This window comes from Esox lucius, chromosome 14, assembly GCF_011004845.1.
Source record: "Esox lucius isolate fEsoLuc1 chromosome 14, fEsoLuc1.pri, whole genome shotgun sequence".
NCBI classification, from domain to species: domain Eukaryota; kingdom Metazoa; phylum Chordata; class Actinopteri; order Esociformes; family Esocidae; genus Esox; species Esox lucius.
Window position 1 is genome coordinate 30,967,547 of NC_047582.1, and position 12,669 is coordinate 30,980,215.

General features: G+C 41.3%; 1 protein-coding gene across 3 annotated transcripts in view; it reads right to left on the reverse strand.

Annotated features, from left to right (window-relative positions):
- Positions 1–12,669, reverse strand: part of psd3l (pleckstrin and Sec7 domain containing 3, like) — a 107,585-nt gene that overhangs the window by 39,179 nt on the left and 55,737 nt on the right. For all 3 annotated transcript variants that reach the window (XM_029125023.2, XM_010889589.4, XM_010889591.5), the window contains 4 exons: positions 10,339–10,419; positions 10,001–10,113; positions 9,171–9,229; positions 5,903–5,992 (listed from right to left, as the gene is read on the reverse strand). In XM_029125023.2, coding sequence (XP_028980856.2) covers positions 5,903–5,992; positions 9,171–9,229; positions 10,001–10,113; positions 10,339–10,419 — 343 coding nt within the window. The remainder of the gene's footprint in view (positions 1–5,902; positions 5,993–9,170; positions 9,230–10,000; positions 10,114–10,338; positions 10,420–12,669) is intronic.

The following is a 12,669-nucleotide window of genomic DNA, read 5'->3' on the forward strand; positions in this document are numbered from 1 at the left end:
TGACCTATTTGCTAAGCAGAGTAGAAAAGACACTGGAGTATTTGGTAGAACAGAACTGACACTGACTTACACAACATCCACACTTGCATAGAAGGTTGATAATAGACTCAACAATTTGGTCCCTTCAAAACAGCAACACGAATTGAACTGAAAAGAGAGTTGTTCCGGGCACAAATGTCACTTTTCATGTCCATCATTCTCAATTGTCTAGCATGACCACAACCATGAAAAGATCAACATCAGATTGGATGAACATAACCAGCGTGATGTGGCGGTTGTTGAATTTAATAATATTCTATTAACCTAAACGAAGCACCCAGTAGCTTAGAGGTCAGAACAATGGACCAGTAACCCAAATTATGCTGGACTGAATCTCCATGCTGGCAAGGAGAAACATCTGTCGGTCTGTCCTTGAGCAAGGCAGTTAATATGAATAAGAATGCTCAGAGAACTTACAGAATATGGAAATTAATCTCATTTTATACAGATATATAGTTAAGGTTTTACATCAACATTATTTAGAAAAAACTAACACCTTTTGGATAATCTGTAAATCTATAGACACCTAACCTTAAACCTCATCCTATCCCTATGTGTAAACCACATCCTATCCGTAAACCTCATCCTATCCCTATGTGTAAACCACATCCTATCCGTAAACCTCATCCTATCCCTATGTGTAAACCACATCCTATCCGTAAACCTCATCCTATCCCTATGTGTAAACCACATCCTATCCGTAAACCTCATCCTATCCCTATGTGTAAACCACATCCTATCCGTAAACCTCATCCTATCCCTATGCGTAAACCACATCCTATACCTAACCTTAACCATTTCCCTAAACCTTAGACATATTCTAAACCTGATCTTTGCAAACATTTAGGTTTTTTGATTGTTTGTTTATAGTATGAATATCTTGGCCTCTACAGATGGTCATCCTGACTATCCAAGCAAAGTGTAACCAAAAAACAATAATTTAGAGCTACTCAGAGCCAATTAGGGTTAAGGGCCTTGCACATGGCCAATAACAGTTTCCACAATGTCAGCTCTATTTCAGCTGTTAGCAAATACCAATCATCCCTAGTCCGCAACTCAATCTGTATAAATACAAGCAGAAAGTCCCCCGTTCCTAGACCGTTTGTACGATTAAAGTCGCAGGGAAGACAGATCAGAATCCGAATTTCTGCAGTAAAGGTCTACGTCAAAAAGCTAGACATCAACAACACATTTACCATTCAGCAAAGGAGCTAGGCAGCAGTCCATGATTCCTGGAATGCTAGCTCTGCTTACACAAGCACACGTTTTGCAATGTCGCAAATACCAACAGGCACATACATTATGTGGCATCTTGATTTACTTTCAGTGTCTGGACTTGTAATCCTAACAACTCCTGTTACCTTGGCAATCAATCAAACGCCAGCCATAGCGAAGGCAACCATCCAGTAAGTGAAATGTGTTTATCTGATGGAACAAATGTCACAAGAGACTGTTTAAAATGAAAAAAAAAAAACCTGGGTCTATGGTGGGGTGAAAGACAACAGAACAAAGGAAATATCAAGGACCGCATTGTGTACAAAATTGCCAAGACTAAAGGAAAAAGCTCAACAAGTAAAGCGTAGCCGAAAATGTGGACACAGAAGTATAAAACAAACAAAGTCCACAAATCTGTCTACAGAATAAGGAATCAGCTTAAAACTAAACCAAGGTCACATGTACCCATTATTCTCAAATCAAGAAATCCCACGCCATCTTCTGAGTATCGATATACATCAGTAGGCTACTGTACTGTGGTAATGCTGTCGAGAGAAGGGACAGGCCGCCTACACACAGGGACACGCTGGCAATGACTAAACGCTACAGCGGGAACATTCTCTAAGGCGCCCTGACCGGTGCTTCTAGATGCTTTTTGGCAAGCTTGACGGCACACCATCGTATTGACTCCATATCAAAGGCAATAGCGGTGGTAGTGAGATATTGCGGGGATGCTGTGCTGCTCAGGGACCTAGAAGACTTGCCTTTTAAGGAACCATAAATTCTGGTCCATAGAAGACAATATCAAGCGATCAGCCTGTGCCCTGAAGTCTGAAATGCACAAGCAGGTCAACAACAGAATGGTTGGAAGTATGAAAGTATCTTGAAGATTACCATTGACTAGGCCTTTAGATTTTCGCAACGGCCTAGTCAATGGCCAGAACTAAACCTAATTGAGTTGTGGCGGGAGCAAAAATGATCAGTTCATGCTCAAAAACCTACATGTATTGCAGAGTTCAAACAGTTCTGTATGGAAGAGTGGGCCAAAATTCTTACACATTTAAGAGACTGTACTAAAGGAAGTGAATGTTGGCAGATGTTGCACAACCAGATACTGAGTTTATATGGGCAACTATGTTTTAACAGGGGGTATTGGATGACTTTGATCATTAAATACGAATAGAAAAACAAGTGTAATTCGATTACTAAAATACAGAAAGAGAAAATCAGAAAGGAGATATACTTTAAGGCAATGCAAGTCTGTACACGTGTATAGTAGTTATGTGAAAATTTCACCTTGTCCTTGACATTGAGCAATAACAACAAAGATAAGAGGGAAATTGTATCATTCACAAGACTTCAAAACAATAACAAAGTGCTATTATTAACTCAAAGGAAATCAAAGGATGACATTTTTCTAGCATTTATTTCATGTCCCGCTTCACAGTGAGGTGCAGCTGTTTTGATGTAGTTATCTGATAATATGCACTCAATGCAAGTGCATTTGTCAGGGGTCCCTTTCTTGCCAAACATGAAACACTTAAGAACAAAGCCATTAATCAATATATTGAGAGCAATTCTGCTGATTTCTCTCCATGAGAAGGCAGACGTTATCTCAAGGTCTTAGAACTTCACCTCATGCAGCCATTTTTTCATTGGGAGGGATTTACATATGAGTAAAAAAATAAAGTAGGTTGTGTCAGTCCATTTTTCACAATGAATGTCTAATCTCATACACTAGTTTTGGATTGTTATTGTAACAGCCGTTCCTAACCCTATTGGGCATATGTTCCCATTCCCAGTCTCTGTGTTCCACAAAGATTTGCGTTTAGGTCACAAGTCTGTAGCTTAAACATTGCCTGGCATGACATAGCATCCCACACAAACACAACACCCATAGACATGCCACATTACTAGACAAAATAAAACAATTCATTCCAGCATGCTTTTAATCTTACCTAAAAAAAATATATAAGATAACACTAATATTTTATCATCATTTTTACTTTCTTTTTTCCTTCCTATTTTTTTACACCATATAGATTTATTGTTTTATTATTATCTAAATGTATTTTGATTTTTATTGTGTGTAAAGCACTTTGTACTAGAAATGCGCTATACAAATGAAACTGGTATTAACATAAAGTGGCTGCGTTAAGATTTAGCACACAGTGCTATTGTGTGCTAAATCTTAAACGGCCATCATGGGCCACACCGACAGCCACTAGGCGCCACCAGTGGCACAGCAGCCTAGCAATGAAAATCACTGGCCTAGCGCAGCATTTAGCTAAAAATATTAAAACAAAGCAGAATCTAACGCAGTGTCCTCACTCATCATCATCCGTTAGGAGCAGTGTTGGAGGTAACACGCTTTAAAGCAAAGTGTTACATAGGTCAGACTACTTTCTAATGGTAAGGAGTAGCATATGGTGTTAGTTATTTATGTTATCCCTTACTAGTTAATTTTCATGAAACATTAATGGATTATGCACATTATTGCAAAGAGATTTAAGCGTTTGGGAACACCTGGACTCTATCTACGGAGCCATGCTGTTGTAATATCTGCAGAATGTGGTTTGACATTGTGTTGTCAAAATAAGCAAGGCCTACACAGAAAAAGACATTGTCTGGATGGCAGCATATGTTGCTCCAAAACCTGTATACACTCACCTAAAGGATTATTAGGAACACCATACTAATACTGTGTTTGACCCCCTTTCGCCTTCAGAACTGCCTTAATTCTACGTGGCATTGATTCAACTAATAATCCTTTAGGTGAGTGAATATTGTTCAACATTAATGGTATCTTCACAGTTGCGCAAGTTCACCAATTCCACCAGGTTTAGTTTTTTGGCACTGAACAACTTTTCCAATCTTTTGTTGCAGGCATCAAATTCAAAGTGGACATATATTTTTCAAGAAACAGTTAACATTTCTCAGTATCAACAATTGACATGTTGTCTTTGTACTATTTTCTACTGAATATAGGGTTCAAAATATTTGCACTCTTTCCATTTTACACAGCGTTACACCTTTTTGGAAACAGGGCTGTAGAATCAAAGGACTTATCTTAAAGTAACTAAGTAACCTAACACCTTACTTTCTATAGCAAGTAACTAAGTAAGATAACTAGATACTGTACGGGAACTGTAACTACTAACTGTAATTAGTCACTTTTGAAAGCAGTGTTCCCCAACACTGATCAGGAGAAGTGAATGGGAAGAATAAAAAACAAGTTATGCCCGATAAGACATTTGGGGTCTACATTGTTCTCTTGCATTATGTTAATAGTAATCTACCACATTTGATGAACATGCTGGCTACAGCAAGTAGGTATTAGACCATCTAGCATGTTTCCCAGCTTGTCACCAACTGGACAGCACAGACTTGCTGAAATAAAACAGAAACCACATCCCGTGGCTACTGAAAGTTGTCGACACAAAACCTGGTTGTCTTAACCAAGAAAAGTTATTTCTTGGAGTTAGTCGTATCGCATGTTCCCCAAAGACTACCAGAAAGCCCTGAAGTGAAGCTGGCTAATACTGCCAACTCATCCCTGCTGGCACCGGGCAAAGCCGGGGAGGCATAGTTAGGGCATATTGCTTTGCCTGGAGTTCGTCATCATGCCCAGCCATTTGGCCACATTCAATGCCAATGGGTGTTATTGCCAAGCATGAAATTTGCTGCAAGTGCTAGGTGTGTGTGTTCTTTTTTAATTAGACAGAGGGGATGAGCATTATTTCATTAATTATTATGGCCAATAACACCATGTACTGGTTTGCCAAGAAATGGACTAAGCTTCAGCCACATCTAGTGTGCCAACATGTCTCAGAAGAGCAGTGGAAAGACCTTAACCAGCAGGACGTGTTGCTTTCTATTGCAGCGATACTGAGATTATGGTGCTTTTTAATGATGGTGAAAGTACTGCCTGTTCATTCCTTTACAGTATCCCAGTACATAAAATTCCTTCTAGAGAAAGTGAACCCTCAAAAAAATAAAAGATAAAATTAAGTATTATAATATTACATTTTGTATTGTAGTAACTAACGAACAAATGGCCACAAAGAAAGTTAACATGATCATCTCATTTTGCCATCATAACACCACTGTGCTGCAATTTATCCTTTTGTGTTCTGCCGTGTTACACTTCAATACAGGGAAAAGCGCCCAGACTTTCACCCCATATCCAATGACAGAAACCAACTAGCACCAATTAAAACTAGGGTAAAACGTTCCACCCTTCGGCTGTAAGTCATACAGAACACCAGGAGCAGAGATATCAGGTTAGCGAGGGCTGAATGGCCCGGACACGCGCTCGTTGGCAGGACTGTTATCCGAACAAGGGTGGACCTGAAATAGTGTATTATGTTACACATCCCACTGAAAGTCTCCTCTTTCATGAGACAGGACTCTGGACCAGTACTCAGGCTCAGTTGACCCACGCCACTCAGTTGACCCACGCCACTCAGTTGACCCACGCCACTCAGTTGACCCACGCCACTCAGTTGACCCACGACCCTCAGTTGACCCACGACCCTCAGTTGACCCACGACCCTCAGTTGACCCACGACCCTGAAGGATGCATCCCTACGTCTTCCTCAAACAATAAAAGGCAGAAGACTGAATGAGGCGAATCAACAGCACCTACCTTCAAGAGGTCCGCCGGGAAATCCTGTCCACCATTCAATCCCTCCAGGTTGTTGATGAATTCCTGGCACGTCATCTTCTTCCCGATATTCTAAAAAGCGTTGGAAACATTGGTTATCACTGGGATAACGTGAGGAGATCTCTGTCTATCAGCTCTTGTATCAGCCTTCTGAACTTACAAACAGGTGAAGCGGCCCATGATCATGACTTGTGGATTAAGCGCATTGTCCCTGCTGTTTTTGATCAGAAGCAGTTCAGACTTTTGACTGTACCGGTCTACACCATACTAAGTCACATTTCATATTTTGTGATGATCCCAAAGAGAACCGCCCCAGTAAGGGAAGCCGCTGCATTGAAAATGCTAAATCACCTGTATTTCTGTCCAAAATAGCTCCTGTCCATAAATCCAAAGACTAAGTGGATAGTTGCTACATTTATGTCTACATAAGGCCAAGCTACTACATCTTCGGAATCATCCATTATTCATAGATAGATTTTCATTCGGCAGACTTCTGAACCAGCACCACGTCCAGAATTCAAATGAGGACATCAGGGGTGGAGAGGGAGTGGCATTCCATGAAAATGAAAGATATAATCACTTGGCTCCCATCGGAGGAGACCATTTAACCAAATTGAATAGATTGTTGCAGAGGCAACAATTACGATGCCGCATGGACAACAGTGCACCGGGGGGGGATTTAAAGTCCGAGCTGAATGCAGGTGCAATCCAATACTATCTTCATTCAATACATCAGATTAACTTCTAATAAACCAGCACTGTGAAAGAGCTCTAAAAGCCTGTTGTGAAGACAACCTAAACGCATACTGTGAGCACATTCAACAGGTTCTTGACAATGCTCATCACCCAGTGTTACAACACACTCGTATCACCAGCAAAGGCACCCCAAGGCCTTTCGGCTCAACATAAGAAATGACTACAGACAAAATGTTCTCCAATAGGTCGTTTATTATGTTGGCGACGAGATTTTTAAAAAAGGCAACACAGAGCAGGCCTTAATCTGTGGACCAGCTGACTCTGTGTTTGCTAAAAGCGCACAAGGATGGCTTGCAACTCAAGCCTATGCAGTTCATCGTGGGGTGCACAAATAAAAACTGCATTTTATTGATTTTCTCTGATATCAGCACGACGCCAAAAACCACCCGTTTCCTACGCAATATCCCCATGGCCCCAGGCCTTACCACCTCGTCCCTTTTTAACTTGTTAAACATTTTATTTTTAGTGCCCACACCGTCCGCGGACTTGAGTCCTTGTGATGTCTGGAAGGCGAGGACTAACAGTGCAGTGGCAGCGCGCACTCCATAATTTGTCCATAGCACCAATGACCACACTTGGCTTTGTCACCCTGACAACATAAAAACACTTGTGTGGACTTCAAATCGACTGACAGCTGGTGGTTTTCACCAAAGGCTCTCTGGGAAAACAAAAACAAAAAGAACAAAGACATGGGTTTGGATGAAAGAGTCTCTCTTGGCCGCGTACGGGGCCTCAAGTGGCTGCTGGGTAAATGCACATGTCCACACAGTGAGTGTCTCAGGCAGACTTTGGGACAGGCAAAAAAAGCTAAAGCTATATTTCTCATATTTATAATTTACAGATTCATTACATATGCACAGACTGTTGGATATACAGAATCCATAAAAAAGGCTAAAAAAAACTTTTGACAAAAACCATTTAGTATTTTCCTTCCAATTTTTGAAGAGGCAAAGAAGGAAGACCTCTCAATGCTCCTTTGCCTGCCACTTAGTTTAACTAGTAGGCTATAGTGACAGCTGTTGTCCCAGAATGCCCAAGTTACATCCCTGAAGCATTGCTGTAGACTTCAAAGCAGTGTTTCCCAATGATGGCAAAAATCTTTGAAATGGAAATACATTTGACCCACTATTTTATAGGGCCTTAAACAATATCAAACATGCTATTTAGCAATTCACACCAACTTGTATTACACATGAGAATATATTTATATATATTTATACAAGTCTGTATCCATTCCAAAGCAATTTGGCATTAGGAGTTCAGTTACTAAATAACTACATTAAAAAAATTTTAGGTGCACGTTGGCCACCTTCTGCCACTAGAAGTGTACTCTGTGAATTCACTGACAGGATAGCCTTACGACAGATAATCGTAGGAGATCCGGGGCTGTGGAGTTCAGTTAGATTCTCTTTAAAACAGGTGAGTTGAAGAAATTGACTTCTTCAGGTGAATCAAGTACCATGGGTTTGAGTCCTGTTGGAGAAAAGTTTGCCCGCCCTTAAAGCATAGCCATGTTTGTTTTTCAACTGATTTCTATAATTCACAGACCGGGCCCGTATAGTCAAAAATAAATGTTTCACTTAGACTGCCTAAATAAAAAAGGTAAAACTGTTTTACCTATCGAAACAAACGGGGGCCGAATTGTTTTGACCAAGTCCCATTCTAATGGAGGAGCTGAAATATGTTTCATTGGGATGGTGCATAGGGCCCATACAGCCAGCATTAGTCATCCTTTTCTTCAAGCGCCAGTCTGAAATGGGACACACAAAATACCTTTCATCCCTCACAAAGTTGCAGTGTTTGACAGCTAGCCTAACTGCCCCCAAAATTAGAAGTATAGCTAGGATTTCTTCGGCGCACGCGTCTGCCTGACAGGCTTGGTGTCAGGGTGTTGATCAGACAAAGGTCTTGACAGGCCCCTGATGAGTAGAAAGCCACCAGCAGTACACAGTAAAGGGAGGGAAGACTTCAGACTGAGACCTTTTACACCAACACAAGTTGCTTTAGCAACAGTCAATGTTATTTGATCGTGGACATTTCAAAAATACCCCCGCTGTGTGAGAGGGGTGGATAACATGGGCTGAACAGAGACCCTTTAAACCTACTGAGCCCAGCACTTCTGATGAACAATAGGGAACGTGAACCAGCTGTCCTCTAAAAGAAAACGGATCTGGTCAACAGTCACCACTTCAGCATCCATTCATCACCATGGTCTCCTTACGGAGGACATTTCAGGCCCAGAAGGGTCTCAGGGATGAACTTATAGCATAAAGCTTCACTTCTACGAACCGCTCAAAATGAAAACACAAAATTCAATAGAAGTCAGAAATGAGGCTTCTAGTTCTGAGGGTGTCAAAACAATGCATGGAGTTCCAAATAATACAATTATCTTCAAGGCACAAGCTTAAATGGCAGAATAACTTTTTTGTAAGCAAAACAGCATACCTAACACACACACACACACACACACACACACACACACACAGGGACTTACATGGCCATGAAGGTCTGAGTTCAATAGCATCAGCGCGCATGTAAGGCAATGGGCTCCATCTGCAAAGATCAAACACATTGTTGAAGGCTAACTTCCCAGGTGCCTGTTTTCACTATCAACTGTGCTTTATTATTGTAAATGTACATTGACAGACACTTCATCGTTTGCACGTTGACTATTTGAGGAGAAACGAGGGGCAGAGGTTGAGGCGGGCGTGTATGAATCGCCCAGAGGAAAGGGTATGGCAAGATAAAGACGCCGCGTTACATTTCTCCTACACAGTTGAAATGTGTCATCTTACCCATGCAGATCTATAAAGAGACTCTAGATATGCACAAGTACCCCCCGATGATGATGACGACGGAGACCACACAATCCATCTCTACACAGGGGCCAGAGTGTAACATCACTTCCATGGCAACCGTCTTGGCAACCAGAGGACCGTTTTAGCTTTTACCCACCTACTGGTCAGAGAGGCTTGTTGTTACCAAGATGGTTACTATGGAGACATGGATGGGTACCATAGACTATACACTGGATGATGAAGACAAGGCAAACGCATTTTATAATACCGACATGGATAGACAGACTAGTCTAATGCAGCAGAGGCCAATAAAGCAACGTCTATTTGATCATATTGATATAGGCTTTTGTCAGAAATACTAGTCCCAATACCACTACTGAGCCGATGAAGTGGAGTTCATGGGTTGAGCCTGTCGCACGCACTTCCTCGTTAAAAAGACCACGCGATATGAAAAAGACATGACATGACAGGCTTGGGTGCAGGTGTACATTAACCACAGAAATTATTTCTTAAAAATCCCAATTACCTTGTGAAGAGATGACTGCGGGGTTACATTGATAGTACCTATTGGAAAAGTGGATCAAAACCCGCTCTCTCTCCTGGGTTTCGCCCATTAGTGCAAAAGCTTTTAAGAAAGATCTAAGGGAAGACAGAAGCAACAAGTCAGAGGAAATGAGGTGCACATCATGAATCAATATCAGAGCTCATCAAAAATGCCCCTGGGAGAGGCAAAAACTGCTGATCGTGTCAAAATGTAATTTATTTGGGGGGAGGCTGACCCTCTGTGAAATAGTTAAAGGAATGCCTCTCTTATCCATGCTTACAACATTTAAGAAAACTGACAACAATGAGACAAGTGGTTACCTGAGAGACTGGTCCAACGGCATCCCTGTAAAATCAAAAAAAGTGAGGTACTCTTCGGCGACCATCTTGCTGAAGTCATTGCTGTAACACACAAAAGGCAATGGTGTCAAGATACAGACCAAAGGCCACAGTCAGTCAATTCGTTGAAGAAACTACTGCCTTAACCTCATCCCCAGGCTATTACACACAGTGCATTTGAACTGGGAGAACCATCCATTTTAAGTTGGCCTTGATGGAAGGACTCTACTAATTTACATTTCTGTCATTATTCAATGTTAGCTAATAACAATGATGCAAGGCGTGGCTCCAAATTCCAGAAGGACTGGCAGTGGTTACTTACAAAAACTTTTCCCAGTGAGTTATGACTGGAAAAGAAAAATGCCCTGCTTTCCTGCTACTTAATTAACAGACGACATGTCCGAGCTAGCAAGCTAATGGCCTCAGCGAGAACAAAGTGTACCATGTTAAAAATTTGGTAATGTGTCTCTCACTGGTCGAGGAAGCAGCCCCAGTAAAACATTAGCAAACTAGCTAAAGCAAGGGTGTCCACCAAATTTGTGTTTGACAATGTCAGAGCATTTCCAAGTCCTAGTGTAATTTAGACAAAACAATTAGCCTGTTTATACACATTAGCCCTGTACACATGTAATGCATGAATTACAAGAAAAGCCCTCTCAAACAAATTGTGTATCCTATATTTCTGGTACGGCATGCAGTTTGCACATTTACTGACAGAATAGCATCAAAGTCCTGGCAGATTTGCACGCACACACACGCAGGCACACACACACGCACTATAGGGTCAAGGAATGTGGGCTATTACAGTTTGTATAGGGCCATGATAGTCTGGTGGGCTATTACAGTTTGTATAGGGCCATGATAGCCTGGTGGCAGTGGATCACTTTCAAACATATTGCAGCACACATGACTTTTGCACAGCTTTTTATTCATTGCTAGCTTGAAGGGAAAACCCTTGCGTTTCTAATAAACACCCACTCAGTACCAGATTCAAATCAACAAATGATTTACAGTAGAGGAAGACAAATAGAGAATTAAGACTCCATTTTCTTCTAGCTTTATCTGGGGATGAAGAGTCACAGAACCATGTAGGAGTTGGTTTCCTTGGCGACAAAAAGAACACCAAAAAGCAGCATGCATCTGGCGGTCAGTTCCTGTTCGGAACATTCCAATAATCACAATGCAGTTGAACAATGTATTTAACAACCTTGTGTAAACTATACTTTCAAGCAGAATTGCGCAGCGGCTTCTTCAATTTATTTTGGACTTGGAAATAAAAACTGCCTGCCTCATGACATTTTCTAATCCGGCCTACCCTATCAAAGCCTATAATATGCCTTTTCAGTCCAATGTCTGTAAAAAAAAAAAAATGAAATAAACACTATATAGCATCAAAACATGGTTACAGATATAATGATGCAATCAGCGATGATCAGTCCTTGCTCTTTGATGGAGCGGTTTCGTTTGCAAAGCTTTTTTTTTTTTTTTTTACTAATGACTGAAGCTTTAAATAGATGAAGAAATGAAACACTTGATGAAGATCAATTTTACAAAGAGTCAGAAGCTTCATCCGACATGCACGCACAGACATCAAACATCTGGGATTAGGGGGAGTGTCTCCAATCGTAGCACACAGAGCTTGAAACGCCAGGGCGGTGTGGTTCTCATTCCCCCTGGGGAGCAATATGAATAATGTATGCACTCTACTATAAGTCGTTCTAGATAATGAACGGTCTGCTAAATGACTACAATGGTGATGTACAATTTGAGGAGGTCAGGTCACCCAGGCAGTGCAGGTAGGTGGCTAGTTACCTGTGTGTTTGAAACTGATGCCTGTGGAGTGTATGCAGGGGGAGGAGCTCCCACGCCATGTGGGAGGAGCTCCTATGCTGCAAGGGAGGAGCTCTCTAAAAGCAGGCATACGTACGTAGTGTACAATAGATTTCCCACCACGCTCATGAAAAACCCACAGCCAACATGGATGACAATTTAAACTACAGTGCCCTGAGAGCTTGATAATGCCTTACTGAAATATGCTAATGAACCCTTTAATTAAACTTGTTCTGCATGATTTTCTAAGTGTAATTCAAATGAGGACAATTGGTGGTGATTAACTCATTTGCCCTAATTCCTTCCTCCCTTTACTTTTCTTACCCCTGACATGCAAAATACACAGCCAATAGAAAAAATGACAAATCAAGGGAACTCAAATGTAAATTACCCTAAGACACAAAACACCACAACTGGATGAGACCTGAAGCCATGGTGTCCAAACAAAAGAAGGAAAACACACTAACATTAATTTTACATCCC